Source organism: Chiloscyllium punctatum, chromosome 24, assembly GCF_047496795.1.
Source record: "Chiloscyllium punctatum isolate Juve2018m chromosome 24, sChiPun1.3, whole genome shotgun sequence".
In the NCBI taxonomy this organism is placed as follows: Eukaryota; Metazoa; Chordata; class Chondrichthyes; order Orectolobiformes; family Hemiscylliidae; genus Chiloscyllium; species Chiloscyllium punctatum.
This window is the reverse complement of record NC_092762.1, coordinates 31,432,354-31,453,920: the sequence shown is the minus strand read 5'-3', so window position 1 is coordinate 31,453,920 and position 21,567 is coordinate 31,432,354. Positions and strand designations below refer to the sequence as shown.

At 46.2% G+C, this 21,567-nt stretch overlaps 1 protein-coding gene and 1 non-coding gene across 2 annotated transcripts; one reads left to right on the top strand and one right to left on the bottom strand.

Moving 5' to 3' along the window:
• Positions 1 to 6,288: 6,288 nt before the first annotated feature.
• Positions 6,289 to 6,380, bottom strand: trnar-ucu (transfer RNA arginine (anticodon UCU)). The gene is given in 2 exon segments: positions 6,289 to 6,324; positions 6,344 to 6,380. It is a non-coding gene; the product is annotated as a tRNA-Arg (tRNA).
• A 2,825-nt stretch (positions 6,381 to 9,205) lies between these two features.
• On the top strand, positions 9,206 to 17,955 carry LOC140494451 (uncharacterized). The gene is made up of 2 exons (XM_072593623.1): positions 9,206 to 9,980; positions 15,160 to 17,955. Exon 2 carries the CDS (start codon positions 15,492 to 15,494, stop codon positions 16,761 to 16,763), a length of 1,272 nt encoding a protein of 423 aa, XP_072449724.1. The 5' UTR covers positions 9,206 to 9,980; positions 15,160 to 15,491; the 3' UTR covers positions 16,764 to 17,955.
• The last annotated feature ends 3,612 nt before the right edge of the window (positions 17,956 to 21,567 follow it).

The following is a 21,567-nucleotide window of genomic DNA, read 5'->3' as shown; positions in this document are numbered from 1 at the left end:
TGTAATAAAAGTGATGTGGATGTATGGCAGAAATTCAGGGATGCAGGGTGACATCTTAGATCTAGATCAAACAGAATTGTTCTCTCTGATTTGTTACACATGCCACGTCGAAGTTAGGAGAAGAATAGGGAGAGAGCAGTTGAACACGTGGTTGTAAGGATGGTGCAGGTGATAGGGATATGGATATCTGGATAGTTGGGGCTCATTCTGCAGTCAATTGGACCTCTACAAACAGGATTGTCTTCACCCGAACCGGAATATACTGATGGGATAATTTTCTAACTCTCTTCAGGAAGGTTTAATTGAATCCAACAGCGGACTGCAAACCTGAATTTTAGCTGCAGTTTGCAGGAAGTTGTGAGTGGTTAGGTCATAAATAGGTTTTCGTGTTTGCGAGTGTATACTGGCAAGAATGAAGGTGATTTGAAATCAGTCTATTTCACCGCCAGGAGCATCTGAGATAAAGCGGGTGTCATGGGTTGTTACCTGGGACTTCAATGTTGTGGCAATTTCAGAGACATGAATGGAGCACTGAAAGGAATGGTTCTTCCTGGCACCTAAGTTTCGATTTTTTAGTAAGAACTGGAATTTTGTAGATGACATTGATTTTGTCCATGGGATGTACTGGGTCTTTCCGAAATTCCTTGCATGGACTGCCACAAACACGACATAGGACAAACAGGAATAAAAATCGTCATCAGGATACACGAACACCAGCTAGCTACAAAAAGACACGACCCTCTCTCCCTCGTAGCCCTACACACGGATAAAAAAAGCCACCTGTTCGACTGGGACAACACATCTATCCTGGGACAGGCTAAGCAAAGGCTTGCCAGAGAATTCCTAGAGGGCTGGCATCCAACCACAACGCCATAAATAAACACATAGACCTAGATGCCATCTACCAACCCCTCAGAAAACGAACAGCAAATGACATCATCATAAACTCCAGGAACCCCATCCAGGAGAAAGATATGAATAGAAAGCAGGAGACAACAGCTTCGCTTCATTTGGAGGTCGCCACTGATAATGTTACCTAGCCAGGTAACAAAACATCTGGATATCTGGATAGCAGTTTGGTGATAGTGACCACAATTCGGTATGTTTATTTAGTGATGGATAGGAATAGATGCATTTATCGCAGAGCATGCGGTACCGCTGGAAGAAAGGCCAGTATGATGCGATCAGGCAAGAGTTCGGATGCACCAGATGGGGAAAGTAACCGCAGGGGTTATGCACACCTGAAATATGGAACTTTTTCAGGGAAGCGCTCCTGGATGTCCTTGATAAGTATGTGTGCTTCATGCAGGGAATAGGAGGTCGACACAGTGAGCCATCTTTACTGAAAAAGTTGAATTTCTTGTTAAGAGGGAGAAGGAGGTGCATGTAAACATGAGATATAAAGGCTGAAATAGAGCACTTGAAAATTAAAAGCTCGCCAGGAAGGGCCAAAAGAGAGAGCGACTTAGAGCGAAGAGGGGACATGAGAAGTCGTTAGCTGGCAGAGTCATTTAAAACCCTGAACCTTGCTCTTGTCATTTCAAGAATAAAAGAATATCTCAGATATGATTCGGGCCTGTCAGGAAAAGCAGTAGGAAGTCTTCAGCGGAGTCCAAGAATAGGAGAGGCGCTGAACGTATATTTTTCATCATATCTCAAACGAAAAAGACAATGTTGTCGAAGAGAATTTTGAGATGCAACCTTTTAGAATAAATGAAATTGATATTCATCAAGAGGAGTTGTTAGCAATTCTTGAAAGAGTGAAAATAGTTTGGTCCCCTGGGCTGGATGGGATGTATCCTAGAATTCTCTGGTAATCATGGGAGGAGATTGCAGAACCATTGACTACAAACTTTATTTCGTCAGTGTCTATGTGATTAGTGCGGGAAGACTCGAGTTCAGCAAATATTGTCCCCTTCTTCACGAAGGGGAGTAAGGAAAACCCTGGTAAAACAGTGAGCCTTACTTTCCTTGTCGTAAAGTTTTGGGAAAGATTATGAGGGATAGCAGGAATAAAAGAATGATGAGGGTAGGAATAGGTCCAGTCAAGGATAGTCCTGGGAAGTTGTGTGTGGAGGCTGAAGAGATTGGGGAGACACAGAATGGATACTTTTCGTCAGTATTCACTCAGGAACAGGACGTTGTTGCCGATGTGAATACTGAGTCACAATTAATTAGAATAGATGGCTTTGAGGTATGTAGGGAAGAAGTGTTGGAAATTCGGCAAAGGGTGAAAATCGATAAGTCCTCTAGGCCTGATGGCATTTATCATAGGATTCTCTGGGAAGCGAGGGAGGAGATTGCAGAGCCATTGATTTTTATGTCCTCGTTGTCTACAGGAACAGTGCCGGAAGACTGGAGGGTAGCAAATGTGGTTCCCTTGTTCAAGAAGAGGAGTAGGGTTAACCCTACTAACCATAGGCCGGTGAGTCTCAGTTCTGTTGTGTGCAAAGTCTTAAAGAGAATTGTAAGGGATAGGATTTATGAACATCTGGATAGGAATAATGTGATCAAGGATAGTGAGCATGGTTTTGTGAAGGGCAGGCCGTGCCTCACAAACCTTATTGAATTACTTGAGAAGGTGACTAAGGAGGTGTACGAGGGTAAAGCGGTAGATATGGTGTATATGGATTTTAGTAAGGCGTTTGATAAGGTTCCCCATGGTAGGCTACTGCAAACAAATACGGAGGTATGGCATTGAGGGTGAGTTGGAGGTTTGGATTAGGAATTGGCTGGCTGGAAGAAGACAGAGGGTAGTAGTTGATGGTAAAGGTTTATCTTGGAGTGCCGTTACGAGCGGTGTTCCACAAGGATCTATTTTGGGGCCATTGCTGTTTGTCATTTTCATAAATGACCTGGAGGAGGGGCTAGAAGGTTGGATGAGCAAGTTTGCAAATGATACGAAAATCGGTGGAGTTGTTGACAGTGAGGAAGGATGTGTCAGATTATAGCGGGATATAGATAAGCTGCAGAGCTGGGAAGAAAGGTGGCAAATGGAGTTCAATGTAGATAAGTGTGAAGTGATTCACTTTGGTAAGAGTAACAAGAAGATGGGGTATTGGGCTAATGGTCGGTTACTTGGTAGTGTGGATGAGCAGAGGGATCTTGGTGTCCATATACACAGATCTCAGAAAGTTGCCACCCAGATAAATAGTGCTGTGAAGAATGCATATGGCGTACTGGCTTTTATTTGTAGAGGATTTGAGTTCCGGAGTCCTGAGGTCGTGTTGCAGTTGTATAAGACTCTGGTGTGGCCGCATCTGGAGTATTGTGTGCAGTTTTGGTCACCATACTATAGGAAGGATTTGGGGGCACTGGAACGGGTGCAGAGGAGGTTTACCAGGATGTTGCCTGGTATGGTAGGAAGATCGTATGTGGAAAGGCTGAGGCACTTGGGGCTGTTTTCATTGGAGAAAAGAAGGTTTAGGGGTGACTTGATAGAGGTGACAAGATGATAAGGGGTGTAGATAGGGTTGACCATGAGAACCTTTTTCCACGTATGGAGTCAGCTATTACGAGGGTGCATAGCTTTAAATTCAGGGGTGGTAGGTATAGGACAGATGTTAGGGGTAGATTCTTTACACAGCGAGTCGTGAGTTCATGGAATGCCCTGCCAGTAGCAGTGGTGGACTCTCCCTCTTTATGGGCAATTAAACAGGCATTGGATAGGCATATGGAGGATAGTGGACTAGTGTAGGTTAGGTGGGCTTGGAACGGCGCAACATCGAGGGCCAAAGGGCCTGTACTGCGCTGTACTTTTCTATGTTCTATGTTCTATTGAATTTATGACCATCTAAAAAATGAAGAAGTTGATTCGCTACAATCAACACGATTTCGTGAATAGTAGGTTGTGCCTCACAAACTTTATTGAACGATTTGAAAAGGTGAGCAAACAGATGGATGAGATTAAAGTGGTTGACATGGTGGATTTGGTTTTCACGAAGGCACGGTCGGCTGTTGCATAAAATACAGAGTCATGGGATTGACAGTGATTTAGCCGTTTCGATCTGTAATTGCCTCGCTGAAAGAACACAGAGTGTGGTCGTTGATGGAGAATATTCATCCTGGAGTACAGTTAATCATGGTGTACCACAAGGTTCCTTTTTGGGTCCACTGCTGTTTTTCACTTTTATAAATGACCTGGGTTATGGCATCGCATGTATGATGAGTAAATTCGCTGAATACACAAAGCTCGATGGAGTTGTCCACAGTGCCAAAGTCTGCTGCAGGGTACAGAGGGACATGGATAATCTGCAGATCTGAGCTCAGAGGTGGCAAATGGAGGTTAATGTGGAAAAGTGTGAGATGATTTACTTTGGAAGGAGCAACAAGAATAAAGAGTTCTAGGCTAATTGTAATATTCTTGGATGTTTAGATGAGCAGAGAGGTCTCGGTGCCTATGTACATAAAACTCTGAAAGTTAACATCCACGTTGATAGATTTGCTTGCAAGGAGCACAGTGTGTTAGATCTTATTGGGAAAGGGATTGAGTTTCAGGGCCAAATGATCCCTTTGCAGGTCCAGAAATTTCTCTGCTCTGGCTAAACTTGTAGACAGGCATGCAGTTCTGGTCGTCACATTATAGGACGGACATGAAAGCATTGGAAAGGGTACAGATGAGATTTCCTCGGATGTTGCCTTCTATGAAGGGAAGGTTTTACAAGGAAAGGCTGAGGGACTTGAGGCTCTTTTTGATAGAGATGAGAATTTTGAGAGGTGAATTAATAGAGACAGAAAAGATGATCAGAGGTTGCCATAAGGTGGACAGTGAAAGCCTTTTTCTTCAAATGGTGATGGTTGGCACAAGGGCACATCGATGTAATTCGAGGGTGATAGATGCCTAGGTAGAATTCTTTCTCAGAGAGGAGTAACGGTGCTGGTCGTCTTGCCTTCAACATTCGTAGACACACCAACCTTCAGGGCAATTAAATGATCATTGGATAAACTTACGCCTTATAATGTAAAATGCTGGTCAGATGGACTTCAGATAGGTATCACAGGTCGGTGCAACATTAGGGTCCACTTTATTGTGGTGTAATATTCCGAGTTTGAACTGTTCTTCAGCTTCAAGTTGCAATCATCTCTGGTCACTATCTGTAAAACAAACACCTGGCGAGAATCGAATGCGCACCTTTGACAGCTCATGTACTGCCATTCTGTCATGCAAGTACAGCAAGCTAGCTAATTGCACCACGGGACCTGCCGTCAAATGATGTTGAACCGCTCCTGATCTTACCACTGGGACCCTCAACCCAATTACTCATTTTTTTCTGTGTATCTGAAATGAAAAACAGTGCAGAGGAGGTTATACTGGTAATGGATCGTCGATTATGAACCATCAGGTTCATGAAAATGACATAGAAAAATGTGGTGAAAATCGTCTTTATTAAATACTGCGTACGTTTACCGTGGCTTCCTGCATTGATCACAGGCAATGTTATGCCTCCACAGTACTGGGATTTTCCTTCTGCCGGCTTCAATTTGTCAGAGAATTCGATTCAGTGATATTTCACTAACTTCCTTTGCCATGTTCATATGACACATCGACCCACACTGCACACAACGTCAACCATGTTCAGCATACTGCATCCATGAGCACGTGGCATGATTTTTATAAACAGTGAAGATTGAATAATTTTATGCCAGAACAAATTGAAATTCAGTTTAATTAGTAAAGTCAGAAGAATCCAGAGTAATATTCAAAATGTCAGAAATTCATGTTCATTACCTTGGCCAGAATTCCAGCCAGGCAAAGGGGAAATCTGCCCCTGAATCCCCTGAATCCATGCAATTGCTTGCTCCAAGTGTCCACTTGGAAACCCATGTGAAGGAACATTCAGCCTGAAGGAGAACTTGTGAGAATCCTCCACTGTCTGATCTAAAGCTGAAACAAGAGGTGTCTTTTACAGCTGGGAGGGAAGCGATGTGGAGGTGAGACGAAAATATTACTTTTGTTTAATTCATATTGTCCTCGTTGTGATTGTTTAAAAACGAGGGCCAGAAATGGCACAGACACAAAGGAGCAGAGGGAGGTCATTCTTAACACCGATCCTGCCCTGCCACGTCTTTCGATATCATCATGGCTGACACAACAATTTTAAGTCTTTTTCCAGCCTATCCACATCATCTTGTTGCCTAATGTCTATCACAAATAGACATCGAAAATGTAAGTCTGTGAGAGGAAAGTGTTCCGTTTCGAGACAGTTGGGTTTCTGCACGAATATTGTTGGGTTTGCAGATGAACAGTCGAGTCTGGTCTGACCACCTTCCAAACCACAAACTAAAACTCGACTCTGATGGGACTCGAACCCACAACCTTTGAATAGCAACGTGAACGAAAGCATAGAAGTCCAACGCGCTTTCCATTGCGCCACAGAGCCGCGCCAGTGAAACCTTTTAAGCATGCCCATTTGCCTTTGACCCATTGCGTTCAGCGCACCCATGTGTCGTCTGTCTGCCCTCGTTACTCTTTCCAGTACCTGGTCCTTTTCCACTTGTGCTCAGGCTTTTCAAGTTTTCGGCTACAGACTGCTGAAACGTTCTCATGACACTTAGCTTTACCACATGTTCAGATAATGATTTCCAGATAAACAACACGCTATAGGTGAAAGCATTCTTCCCAAATCTCCTCAAAACATCTTGGCTCCTGTCTTTCATTTATGTCACTCTATTCCTTTTCAACAGTCATACATATCTATCCTCTTCATAAAATGAGCACGTTTATCGGTTTCTCACTCCGCCTTCTCTGCGCTTAGATAAACATCCCCAGCCGAGCTCGTCCATCTTCACAATGGAATGGTCCAACTCTTGCCATTCTTTTCATCTCCTGTGAATTTCTCCTGCAATCAGACGCTTCCAGCAGTCTGGCGATTACAACAGAAAAGCAAAGTTCTCTGAAGAAAAGTCAAAAGGTCTGAACAAAATAAGCAGCTCTTGTTCGTTTCTGATGAGAAAGTAAAGTTAACGTTTCGGGTCCAACGATCCCTCTTTGGAACTGATGTGATGGGCGGGTCGGTGAAGAATGTGGAAGAGGGCGGACGGTATCTGAAATGATTGAACTCGATGTTGGGTCCTAAAGTTTGCCTGGTCTGTTGGTAGAAAATGTGTGGCTGGTCTTCCAGCTTGTATTGTGCCTGGAAGGAGCACTGCAGCAGACCAGAGAATGAAATCGTGGCCTGTGAACACAGTGTCTCGATTAGAGTGGTGCTGGAAAAGCACAAGAGTTCAGGCAGCATCTGAGTAGCTGTAAAATCGACGTTACAGGCAAAACCCCTTAATCAGGAATACAGGCAGAGAGCCTGAAGGGTGGAGAGATCGTAGAGAGAGGAGGAAAACGTCTTCAAGGCAGGCATCCTTGGAAGAGGATTAAAATCAACTAGGTAGGGTTAAAACCAACTCGGTAAAAACAATGACTGCAGATACTGGAAACCAGAGTCTAGACTGGAGTGGTGCTAGAAAAGCACAGAAGTTCAAACAGCATCGAAGGAGCAGTAAAATCGTCGTTTCGGGCAACAGTCCTTCATCAGGAATACAGGCAGAGAGCTTGAAGGGTGGGAACACAGTGTAATGTTGATGTTACAGGAGACTGGAAGATCGGGATAGTTCTTGTTGATTCTGGACAGACAGTAAGTGATCTCAGCTTTGTCACCGAATCTGTTTTCCTCGCTCCATTGTACAGAGATCACATTCTGAGCAGGAAATACAATTGCCTCGTTTAAACGAAGTGCAGACAAATCTCTGGAAGATGTCACTGGAAGCTTCCACAGTGAGTATAGATATCTGAAGCCAGCAGGAAATGTCGGTTACAACATAGAACGTTACAATTCAGAATAGGCACTTCAGCCCTCGCTGTTGCAGTGACCTGTAAACATAATGTGATGTCCATTGTAATGTAAAATTAACGTTTATTTTGAAACCAGTAAAAGCACAGCGAAACAAAGAAGATACCTTTTCTGTAGATACAGGGGCAACATATTCAGTCCTTAAATCAAGGCAGTTCAGAGAGTCGTGATATGAGAGAGATTAACCGCACCCCTATTGTGTGAAACCAGGAATGGTGAAACATTCCAATTCTCATTTCTGTTCTCGGAATTCTGCCCTTTAACTCTGATGGCTCTCGATCTCACAGAGAGACTGGGGTCGGATTTGCGAAGTACCCTGACAGGCTTGCAGGTAATTCAAAAAGAAGATTTACAAGCGCAGGCTGTAAAATATGACTCACGACCCCTGATGCATGTCCATGAGTGGCGATTAAGCCAGAGAGCCATAAGTTCAGTGAGTGATTTGCTCGCCCACGAAGCAATTAGCCATGGAAATCCCATGAACAACGATTTTCTTGCTGGGGATATGCTGCACTGCACAGCACACATACACCGTGATGGCCCTTACAAATCATATGAAAAGGATTGTTTGAGGAGATTGGTTAAACAAGATCAGTTAGTATTGTGCTAATTTTATTAAAATGATCACAGATGTGCAGTCAGTGTCAACGTATCCAATGTATCTGTGACGGCAAGTATCCCCTATATTTTGATGTGGGACGCTCCTTTCCTCAAGTACCTTCGTGAAGGCATCCAGCGACAGGTGGCAGGATTTGGGACCATGGGTACGACAGGCACAAAAAACGGAAGATTGTGTCTTCAGGGATGATGTGCGTATCTGCTTCAATGCAGATATAAGGACATATATGAAGAAACTAAATTGGCTAACCCAGGCAGATAAGAAAGTCCAGTTAACCCCCGCCAAGAGGGCAACCTGGCATCTAGCTATGGTAGATGTCTTGGACCTAAGATTAAGAAGGGTCCTGACTGAGTGCAGGGCTAAAGGCAAACGTGATATGGGGTTCATACGAAGCTGTGAACCCATAAGAATAACCCCAAGGAGTATCGTACTTGCAGAACACAAGACCCGTAAAAACCCGAGGCTGTAAAAGGAATTACTCCAGTCTTTGAAAACTTTTGATACTCCAGTCTTTCAAACTTCGAAAATTAGCTTAAATACGTTGTGATTAGGCATTAGTTTATCAAAAGTGATGGAACAAAATCAGTAAATTGAATGTGAAATTCATCAGACGAGCAAAGATTGCATTGAATGGCTGAGCAGACACAAAGTGAATGGAAGTTTCATGAGGATGAATGGCTTTTCGTTACAAAACCTCCCGCTGCACAAAGAGTGGATCATTGGAATTGTAGGGGGTAGTGTAATTTTTAAACGGTTAGCTGCCTTTTAGTCTTTTCTACCTTATAGTAAACACAAGCAGACACTCGAAACTGTTGCCAGACCTCCCCCACGTTTATATGAATGAAACAGTTGTAACAGCTTTCCTCGATAGTTGAGAGGCCGCCCTTAACCACAGTTGTACAACATCATCCATATAAGGGAAGAACGGGAAGCTCAAACACTGATTGGCCAAGTGAATGATAAAAGAATCGCAGGCAGCAGAACCCAAATAAGGAAAACAGTTCGGAATCCGAGCACTCGTTGGTCAAGGCAGCAGTAGTAAACCCAGCCCACATATACATGTATATAATGTGTGGAGATTACTATGCTTGTGTGTGTGTACCTTTGGGAACAGCACCCGACTTTGCAAAGTTGAATGAAAAGTTTTGGACTGACTCCTCCGTGTCTTTGTTCCTGGGAAGGGAAATAAAAAGTGCCGTAGATGGGGCTGGACAGCCACTTATCTCGCACAATTGGGGGCTCCTCCGGGATGAAATAATTATTGCCGGGGGGGGCAGTCTCTTCGGCTCACGGATCAAGCCTGATTACAACAAAGACGCGTCTAGTATATATTTATACTTCTCACTGATCGGCTTGGTCCGTTGGCCGTCGGCCAAGAGACGATGTGACCCGGCTCATTTAAAAATAATTTTGAATCCTGGAAAAGGAACACACGGACGAGTGCTGGGACGACCGGTTCGTGACTATACACGGGGGTACACACATTTAAAAAGGCCAGACAACTCCGTGCACGGATCAAGGTAAGAGATTCTTTTGTTCTTCCTTGTTGGCCGCGTGGTTTTGACGGTCATCTGTGAAAACGCTTTGGGCGTTTAAGACCAGGACTGAAGATAAACCACGGGAAATTGTGGTTTTGACGGTCATCTGTGAAAACGCTTTGGGCGTTTAAGACCAGGACTGAAGATAAACCACGGGAAATTGTGGTTTTGACGGTCATCTGTGAAAACGCTTTGGGCGTTTAAGACCAGGACTGAAGATAAACCATGGGAAATTGTGGTTTTGACGGTCATCTGTGAAAACGCTTTGGGCGTTTAAGACCAGGACTGAAGATAAACCATGGGAAATCAGACTTCTAGATTTACTAAGGAAAAGTCAGGGAAGACTGCAAATGGGAAAGAAATACCCCCCGATAGTCCGTTAGGTCGGAAGTTAAGTCTATGGACGGACAGTAGTAGAACGAAGGACTTAAAGAAAGAGACCATGATAAAATATTGTTGTTTTATATGGACCAAAGAACCTATCCGCGCCCCCTCGGTAGTTTGGCCCGAGTATGGGTCTGATGAAGACTGGGTGTGTCAAATCCTAAATGTATATGTTAACAGAAAACAACCGTTTGACCCAGAGGAGAGCAAATATGCCGCCGCCTGGTTGGCGGGAGACGGCGAGAGTCCCACGCGTCTCTATCCTCTGGTTCCCCAAACAGACCCGAGGAAGCCCCAGAAGTCTTGGGACATCCTCACCGACGGTTTGCCACCGTCTTCCCCGCCCCCGTATATACCACCCGCGCACGACCAGGCGTCCAGCGCGGACCTCCCTCCTGCGACGGATAATTCCGAGTCCCAGCAGGCTACGACCAGTGAGGAAGGGACTGCTGGGGGGGGCACAGCAGGGGGCACAGAACTCACCCCAGGCACTAGGAAATCAGTCCGACTCGAGATGCGGAGAGGTCGAGAAGAGGGATTGAGAGCTGGGAGGAGTGATAATATTGAACAGCTGAACCCCTTACGAGAGGTGCCGTTTGGGAACGAACGGACCGGGTTCGTAGTACAACCTTTAAATTCTGGGGATATCCGGCAACTCCGTAATGAACTACCCCGTCTACTGGACGACCCCGTCAGTGTGGGAATACAACTGGACCAATTTCTGGGGCCCAGTATATACACATGGGCTGAACTGCAGGCCATGATGAGAATACTATTTAATTACGATGAAATTGTTATGATCCGGAATAGTGCAATGGCCATTTGGGATAGGGAGCATCAGGACGGCCCTCAGCGTGGAGAGCAGAAGTACCCCTTAGAGGACCCCCGGTGGGATCATAACGACGCGGGGGGAAGGGCCAATATGACAGACCTCAGAAGCCTTATAATCAGGGGGATCCAAACCTGCGTGCCCAAACAGCGGAATTTAGCAAAAGCATTTGAAGTTGGACAGAAAAAGGATGAATCCCCGAGTGAGTTTTTAGACCGTTTGCGGGAGTCCATGCGAAAGTATTCAGGTTTAGACCCCGATGGGGAAATAGGCAAGAGCATGCTTAAGGTGCACTTTGTGACTAAGTCATGGCCTGACATTCAGAAGAAATTACAGAAAGTGGAGGATTGGGCTGAAAAGGATGTTGCAGAATTATTGCGGGAAGCACAGAAGGTGTACGTTCAGAGGGATGTAATAAGGGAGAAACATAAGACAAAAATGATGGTGGCAGCCGTACGGGAAGCTTGTAAGTCCACCGGAATGGGGGAGGAAGATTATGGGGTGGAAGGAGGAACGTCGAAGAAAAGTTGGAGAGGGAGAGAAGCGAGACGGGGCAGAAGTGAGAGAGGAGGATCTTATGGAATTGAGCGCCCTCAGAAGGCCGGATGTTACCATTGCGGGAAACTGGGACACTTCAAAAGGGATTGTCCCGAGTTTAAAAGGGAAAGAGAAGGGATGTATGAAATGGAGTGTGAACAAATGGATTAGGGAAGTCAGGGGAGGATCGGAACACGGGCCTACCAAGAACCCCTGGTAAATTTACGGGTGGGCCCATTTAGACAAGATGTTACCTTCTTAGTTGACACAGGCGCTGGCAGGTCCTCAATTCCCCTCCATCCGAGGGGGGTTGGCTTCCAAGCTAAAACATTAAACATTTCTGGAGTTAAGGGTGGGGTTTTTAATGCGAAAATATTCGAACCACAACCCTTGCGGCTGGAGGAGGAGGAACTCCAGGTGGAACTCCTTTACCTCCCCCATCTTCCCTATGGGTTGTTGGGACGGGATTTGATAGTCCGTTTCGGATTGCGAATAGAAGTGGGAGAAGAGGAAGAATTAGCCGTTACCATGTCATACCTTAGTGAGTCCCGATTGACAGAGATAGATCCTAGGGTTTGGGTCGCCAAAGGGAACCGGGGAGGACTCGCAATTCGACCTGTGGAGGTAAAATTAAAGCCCCAGAGCCCCGACGTCAGAGTGCGCCAATACCCCATCTCTTGGGAAGGGAGGCAGAGCCTGAAGACAGTTATGGAAGACCTAATAAAAGATGGATTGGTAGAGCCCTGTATGTCACGATACAATTCCCCCATCCTGCCGGTCCGGAAGTCGGATGGGAGCTACCGAATGGTCCAAGACCTAAGGGAAGTAAATAAAATTGTCCAAGTACGGCACCCTGTGGTACCGAACCCATACACTATTCTGGGGCGAATCCCCCCGGACCACGGCTGGTTTAGTGTTATAGACTTAAAGGATGCCTTCTGGGCGTGTCCCCTGGACAAGGACAGTAGGGATCTTTTTGCTTTTGAATGGGAGGATCCTGATACTGGCAGAAAACAACAGTACAGGTGGACCGTACTCCCCCAAGGATTCACTGAGTCCCCGACTCTGTTCGGGCAGATTCTGGAACAATTATTGGAGGGACTAACCTTGTCCCCGGCCCTCCAGCTTATACAATACGTGGACGATCTCCTTTTATCCGGACCGGCGGAGGAGGACGTCCTACTTGGGACTAATGCCCTGTTAAATTACCTAGCTGAGAAGGGGTTAAGAGTGAGTCAGAAGAAGCTCCAATATGTGGAGACAGAGTTTAAGTACCTAGGACACTTGATAAGCCAGGGACAGAAACGAATAAGTCAGGAAAGAGTGCGGGCAATAATCGAACTAGGCCTCCCAACGACCAAGAGGGAGTTGCGGAAGTTCTTGGGACTCTTAGGCTATTGTCGGTTATGGATAGACGACTATGCCCCCCTTACTAAAGACTTGTACCTAAAACTCATTGAGGAGGCACCCAACAGAATAAAATGGGAGGAGGAGGAGAAAAAGTTAATTGAAATCCTAAAAGGAAAATTGATGGCCGCACCTGTTTTAAGCTTGCCGGATTTTAGTAAGACATTTCGCCTCTTTGTGAACTCCAGAAAGGGAACTGCTCTTGGAGTATTGACCCAGGACTGGGGGGGTAAAAGGAAGCCCGTGGCTTTCCTGTCAAAAATTCTGGATCCAGTCTCCCGAGGGTGGCCGGAGTGTGTCCAAGCGGTGGCAGCCACGGCAAAGCTGGTAGAGGAAAGCAGGAAGTTGACTTTTGGGGCCCCCTTGACAGTCACTACTCCCCACCAGGTTAGAACTATTCTGAATCAGAAGGCCGGGAGGTGGCTGACTGACTCGAGAATTCTGAAATATGAAGCCATATTGTTAGACCGAGAAGACCTCCGAATAGAAGTCGGGGGCTGCCAGAACCCGGCGGACTTTCTTTGGAAAGGGGAAGGGGAGGAGGAACTGGAACACTGCTGTTCAGACATAATAGAGTACCAGAGTAAAGTGAGGGAAGATCTGAGGGATACCCCCTTACATGCAGGTAGGCGGTGGTACATTGATGGGTCCTCTCGAGTGATAGATGGGAAGAGACACAACGGTTATGCAGTCATTAGTGAGACTGGTTGGGAATTAGTGGAAAGTGGACGGCTACCGAATGCCTGGTCCGCACAAACGTGCGAATTGTACGCCTTGCACCGGGCTCTGAGGAATTTAAAGGGAATAGCCGGGACAATCTACACTGACTCTAAGTATGCCTTTGGGGTAGTACACACCTTTGGGAAGATCTGGAAAGAAAGGGGAATGATAAATAGTAGAGGAAAGGAGTTGGTCCACGAGGAACTAGTAGCCATGATCTTGGAGGATTTGTTGCTGCCACAAGAGATTGCTGTAGTACATGTGAAAGGACACCAGAAAGACGATAAAATAGAGACCCTGGGGAATCAATTGGCAGATGAACAGGCAAAATTGGCTGGGATGGGGAAGGAAGTAATAAACTGCCTGGTAAGGATTCCACAGATATCCGAAATTACCGAAGTGCCCACGTTTACTGACAAAGAAGAAACTCTTCTCGCGTCTCTGGGGGGTACAAAGGATAGGGAAGGCAAGTGGACCTTACCCGATGGCCGCCAGCTACTAAATCGACCGTTGACGCGGGACATTATTGCCCGTTTACACCAAGGGGGTCACTGGGGCGCCCAGGCACTGTGTGATGCCTTCCTGCGCCGATATGCTCACCCTGGTCTGTACACGGTAGCCAAGCAGGTCACAGGAGATTGTATAACATGTCGAAAGATTAACAAAAGGGGGCTGCGGCAGCATGCAAGACAAGGGGGTAGGAGTCCGGCCTGTAGGCCGTTTGAGTATATCCAGGTAGATTACACTGAGCTCCCCCCCATAGGTCGCCTGAAGTATCTATTAGTAGTGGTAGATCACCTGAAAGGATGGGTGGAAGCTTTCCCCACTACCACGGCAACGGCAACTCAGGTTAGCAAGATTCTACTCGAGCAAATCATCCCACGATTTGGGCTACCCCGCGCTATTGACTCTGACCAGGGGAGCCACTTCACCTCGACCGTCCTCCAGAATGTAGTGCAAGCAATGGGGATTGACTGGGATTTGCACACCCCCTGGCATCCCTCCTCCTCGGGCAAGGTCGAAAGAATGAACCAGACCATCAAAAAGCAGCTAACCAAGCTCACTAGTGAAATCGGCCTGCCTTGGACCAAATGCCTACCCCTTGCCCTGTTGCAAATTCGCACCCAGCCAAGGCGGGATTTGGGCGTCTCCCCTTTCGAAATGTTATTTGGCCTCCCGTTCCATGGGCCGAAGGGGGAACCTCCTGTATTTGAGTCTCGGGATATGTTTGTGCAAAAATATGTGGTGGCTCTGGGGTCTGCTCTATCTCGTTTACGCCAACAGGGACTTTTGGCACAGACGCCGCCCCTCGAGTTTGCGGTGCACACCGTCAAGCCGGGTCAGTGGGTCCTGATTAAAAGCTGGAAGCAACGTACCCTCGAACCAACTTGGGACGGTCCCTTCCTGGTACTTTTGACGACCGAAACGGCTGTCCGTACGGCCGAAAAGGGCTGGACACATTACACTCGAGTTAAGGGACCAGTGCCACAACCGACGGAGGACGAACGAACCTCTCTGACAAAGGCATCTAAGGAACAGAGACTCTGAGAACGAACTAATCGGACTTTGGCGAGTCTAAAGGAACTGTGCCCTTGGGCTACGGGTGTCGCGACAAAATGCGGTCAATCGTATTGTTAACTTGCTATGCCATTGTCCTTGGGCTGGGTCATAGTGTGCGTGTTACCCAATTTGGCCTCCGGATGAAACAAATAGAGGACCGTCAGTGGTTCTCCATCTCCGTGCTTGCCAACCAATCAACACAGACACTTAGCTTAGACCTATGTGAGTTGGTGCCCTGTAGGACTAAAAGTCAACTGAATCAAACTAAGCAGAATCTAGAGAGAGAAAGGGGATTCCAGGGTCAGACGTTAGTATTACAATTGTATGGTAGGGAAGGCCTAAGTAGGCTTCCAGCCCCCGGGGTCCAGGCTATGGTGTCAGTTGTCCGTGATCCCATCACCCCTGGACGAGATTGTGGGCATAATCGGTGCAATCCGCTTTATCTGACCATAAAGAACTTGGAAAAGAACGAGGCGAGACTTAATAGAACAATACTGGGTATTAGAGTTGGGGGCCAGGCAGGATGGGGGGGAATGCAGCTGTGCTGCACGTATATCACGGTCATTGAAGCTGAGTCTGGGGGCTCATCCACCACTGGTAAGCAGGAAAAGATTAGAATAATTGAGACAACGGATTTGGAAAAGACCTTTGAAATAGAAACGGGGTACGGGGAGGCGAATGCCTGGATGGAATGGGTCAAATATACTGTGAGGAGCATGAAAAAGAGTGATTGCTACGCATGCACGAGTGCCCGCCCTAACCCTCAGGTGGTCCCATTCCCGCTGGGATGGGAGAAACACCCACGAGCCATGGACTGCATGATAAGGCTGTACCAGGACCGAGAGGCCTGGAACGACCCCACTTGTCGACCCTTGAGTTTGAAGTTTCCCCCCGTCAGGTCTGAGGGGGCACCCCGCCCGCCATCATTCTCAGGGGTAACGGGTACGCACCAGGCCTGCGTCTCTCGGACGGGACTACAGTGGGACGACGATGTGGGGACCTTTGACAAGTGCAGCGGATCAATCCGGCTGGTCAATGAAACTACCGGGGGCGGGAATTACTCCCACATTCATGTACCTAGGGCAGACCTCTGGTGGTACTGTGGTGGGAGGGTTCTGCGACCGACCCTGCCCCAAAAATGGACGGGCACTTGTGCAATCGTTCAATTGGCCATCCCATTCACCCTGGCATTCGAAAAACAAGAGCAACCCCGTTCTAGTGGAAGAACTGAGAGAGCTTTGGAGACCTCTTTCGATGATAACATATATTTAGATGCCATGGGGTCCCCAGGGGTGTTCCTGACGAATACAAGGCTAGGAACCAGATAGCGGCGGGTTTTGAGTCGTCACTGTTCTGGTGGGTGACCATCAATAAGAATGTGGATTGGATTAATTATATTTACTACAATCAGCAGAGGTTCATTAATTATACCCGGGATGCAGTGAAAGGAATAGCAGAACAACTGGACGCCACTAGTAGGATGGCGTGGGAAAATAGGTTGGCCTTAGACATGATGTTGGCAGAGAAGGGGGGTGTTTGTGTCATGATAGGCACTCAGTGCTGCACTTTCATCCCCAACAACACAGCCCCTGATGGGTCCATCACCCGCGCCCTGGATGGACTCACCACATTGGCGGACGAACTGGCCGAAAACTCGGGCATCGACTCTGGCCTCACGGACTGGTTGGAAGCTTGGTTCGGTAAATGGACGGGGGTGGTCGTTCCCTTTCTTGTCTCATGTATAGTGGTGGCAGGGGTACTCACTGCCCTTGGGTGTTGCGTTATTCCCTGTGTCCGGGGATTAACTCAACGACTGATCGAAACCGCCCTTACTAAGAAGGATGTTCCCTATGGGCAGGTTGAACGAATAAATCTCGAGATGGAACAACGTGAATCCCTCTTGGGCGGGGGTAGTATTAGAGAAGGGCAGTTTGATGAACAAGCTCGGGAGTTATTAAATGCCCTGGAGAAGAAACTTACGGTTGAAAAATTACAGGCCGTAAGAAAAGACACGGGGGATTTGTAGGGGGTAGTGTAATTTTTAAACGGTTAGCTGCCTTTTAGTCTTTTCTACCTTATAGTAAACACAAGCAGACACTCGAAACTGTTGCCGGACCTCCCCCACGTTTATATGAATGAAACAGTTGTAACAGCTTTCCTCGATAGTTGAGAGGCCGCCCTTAACCACAGTTGTACAACATCATCCATATAAGGGAAGAACGGGAAGCTCAAACACTGATTGGCCAAGTGAATGATAAAAGAATCGCAGGCAGCAGAACCCAAATAAGGAAAACAGTTCGGAATCCGAGCACTCGTTGGTCAAGGCAGCAGTAGTAAACCCAGCCCACATATACATGTATATAATGTGTGGAGATTACTATGCTTGTGTGTGTGTACCTTTGGGAACAGCACCCGACTTTGCAAAGTTGAATGAAAAGTTTTGGACTGACTCCTCCGTGTCTTTGTTCCTGGGAAGGGAAATAAAAAGTGCCGTAGATGGGGCTGGACAGCCACTTATCTCGCACAGAATGAAGCAGTAACAGTGGTTATCATTCCTGTTTATTCAACTTGTGAACACGAGTACGATTGGTCATGTCTGTGTTTTGATCACAACTCTGCAGAATACCAACCTCACGCATGCGCGAGCGCAGTGTAACAATGGATAATTAGCTTGGTTCCGGTCCAGAGATTGTCATTCAGGTTTCGACTTGGTTCAAGAGCAAGATTGGCAGGCTTCAAATTCACATACAAGCTAACCTACCGCACAATGTAGCACATACATCGGGCCAGTGGCACAATGGATAACATGCCTAACTACAGATCCGCAGTGTGGAGTTTCGATTCCAACCTGGCTTGCGGGCAGCGCTGACTTTATTGCACTTACAACTGAGTGCTCTGAAGCCGAAATGAGGTTTGCACGTTGAACTGCAGGGACAAGTGTCCCTTCATTAAATGCCCCTGCGAACGTCAGAGTCAATATCCCAGAATCATCACTGGAGGGGAAGCTGAATTCGTCACTCACGCTGCCCTTTACACCTGTCAACCTTCCGAGGCACCTGCGATTGTGAAGGAAACAAGACACAGAGGCAAGCCTCAGCTTTGCCAATTTTGGGAAAACCTTTCAGAAGTGGAATCAGAGGAGAATGGAGAGTGAAATTTCTGAATGAGCAGAGACTGCTGAGGCACCGTCTCTCTTCTTTCAGAGGCTGGGACATCGTCTCTCATTTCTCGATGTCATTAATTGATCCGAGGTACTAAAAACACTCCACTTGCAAGTTTTCTGCTTTTGCTGATGTCGTTGTCAGAATCGAAACAAACCCCAACTCCTGGACTGAGAATCAAAGCCGGGTCACAGCGAATAAAGCGTAAAAAATGGAACTGCTCACCCGCTATGGACAGCTACACGAATACCACGTATGTGTTGAATGACACCCTCGAGCTCGTTGTACATGCTTTCGTCAGATGCAATCGCTTGACTATCTTTATTCATTTCCATCACTTGGCCTTGTATGCATTAACAACGCAAGGTCAGATCCGCGTATTTCTGAAGTTGATGTGTGTTCGCCTCCGCGCATCCCTTCAGAAAATGAATCCAAATTCAACCATCCGCTTGCTGATGAGATTTTTCTGCATTTCTCCTCAACCCTTTCCACCTCTTAACTTCAGTCTATGCCCCTGTTGATCGGTCAAGAGGAAACGTTTCTTTTAGTCTGCATTGTCCATGTCCCTCATTACTTTGTGCATATGAAATATGTATCCTCACAGTTTCCTCTGCCTTAAGAAAACAACCACTGTCAAAACAATCTGTCTTCATAACCTAAACTTTTCAACTTGGTAAATTTCTGCATGGTTTCCAGTGCGATCACATGACTACTGTAATGTGAATTGCAGAACTGCAGGCAATATCTCGGGGGAACCGAGTGAACAAATGAAATAAATGACTGGAGAAAGCCACAGAAAATTGTTGTTTCCAATAAAACATCTTTTGCTCAATCTTGCACTGTGCCCTTATCCTGGGCCCAATGCTCCATTAATCTTTTGTCCTTGTCAGTAAAAGCTGTTCCACGAGGATTAATTACAGAAGAGCTGCAACTAAATTGATTGAATTGCTTGAAGATGCCGACCATGGGATTGAGCACTTTCACCCAAAACAGTGACCACAGCAGCACAGAATGAACAGTGTAAATGTGAGTATTAGATTGTGCAATACCACAGTGAAATGGGAGGGTGGACGTGAAGGCGAGTTAGTTCTTGTGGGAAGGAGAGATTTCTCCAATAAAGGGTGGTTATGATATGTGAAAGGCAAAGATTTGAGACAGCGGGTATTTGAAGAAGGAAACCTATCACCCCAAAGAGTAATTTTATGAAAAAAAGCTTGATTTTCCCAGCGTTTGCTCAGCATATATTGCATGGAATAAAACGGGAAAAATGCCGATTCTTTCACTGTGATTCGAGCAGAACTTGCTGTGTTTACGATGCCAAGGAAGAACCATTTCATGATCCTGGCGCAACATGGAAAAGCACGATGCAAAAAGCAATAAGGATCGTGGCAGAGGTTCTGCCAGGAACAGAACCACACGCACAAGGGAATACTTGTCAAACAGTGACTGAGATGTGGGAACTCAGATTCGGTTGAAGCTTTCACGTCTATGTCCTGAGAGACTGTAGAGATTGCGACACTGAGGTTGTAGGCTTTTACGTTTGCGAGATATCTACAAAACTTTAAAGGGTCATGGAATACTGCAGGGTATTGCTGAAATGTAGTTCTCAATGACACTGTATTTTAACATCGCTTACTTCACCAATTTCCGCACACATTGACGTAATCATATAATGGTATGTCATTTAATCCCAGTTCAAGGGCGTGGAATCAGAGAAATTGAGTTACATTGCACCCAAAACTAATTGGAAATGATGATAGCGTTGAGTGCGAGCATGTGGCTGTGAAAATGCAATCGGTGAGCGGAATGCCATTCTCTGATGATACCGAGGTGCGTGAAATATCGAGGTTAAAAGCTCCCGCCTTAACGACAGCGGCTTCAATTCCCACGCATCAAGAAGCAGTGGGACATCAGGCTGGGAGCTCCAATTTCACCTGCAAGAACTTATATTGACATAGAACGGGGAACAATGGGACATCAGTTGGGCGAAAAGATAGTCACCTATTTTAATCTTAAGTGAAGTAGTTTTCAGCAGGATACTTGTGTGTGGATTGAAAGAATATCTGAAACAGGGACAGTCTAAATTACAAAGAAGAATTCTGCAAAGAGTCAATTCTTGGAGAAGCATCTGTGCAGAGAAAAGCAGAGGATTTATTACGTCGTCCTTATACGGCTGACTTTGCACTGGATTAATTTCCATGAAGGGAATTTTTTGCTCGGTTCACAGTGTTCATTTTCCGACATACTCATAAAGGTCGTTACTGTAATAGAAACCTCTGAAAGTTAACTGGTTTATACGATGTGGTGATTAGGCTCACGTTCACGTCAGTTATGCTGAAGAAGTGGATTCGAAATTCATCAGAGATTCCATTGAATGACTGAGCAGACAGAGTGAATGGAAGTTTCATGAGGACATATGTGTTTTTTTAGAAAATTCGCAGCTTTGAAAGGTGATGATGATTGGACTGAAGCAGTGACAGTGATTATCTTTATCGCTTGTCCAACTGGTGAACATCACTGCTATTAACCATGTCCGTGTTAACATCATGGCTATTAAAGCCCTGCTCACCTGTCGGGCCAGTGGCCATGGATAACACGCCTGCGGACGGATCAGGTGGTTGTCAGTTCGAATCCGACCTGGTTCGGGGGTGGTGAAGACTTTTGTTAAGCATGAAAACTGATTTTTCTGAAGCCGAAATAAGGTATGAGGTTCTAATCTGCAGGAACGAGAATGCCTTCATTAAATGTCCCCGAGAACATGAGAGTCAATGTTCCAGCGTCATCACAGGAAAGAAGCCGAATCGTCGTACACGTTACTCATGGGCACCTTTCGATTTCATAAAGCCACCGATTGAATGACTGTTGCTCGCGGGAATGCTCGGCTTTGAGCATTTTTCGAAACTCTTTGGCCAGTGGAATCAAAGAAGAATGAAGGTTTAACTGTCAACTGATCTTTATTGAGAGTGAGTTC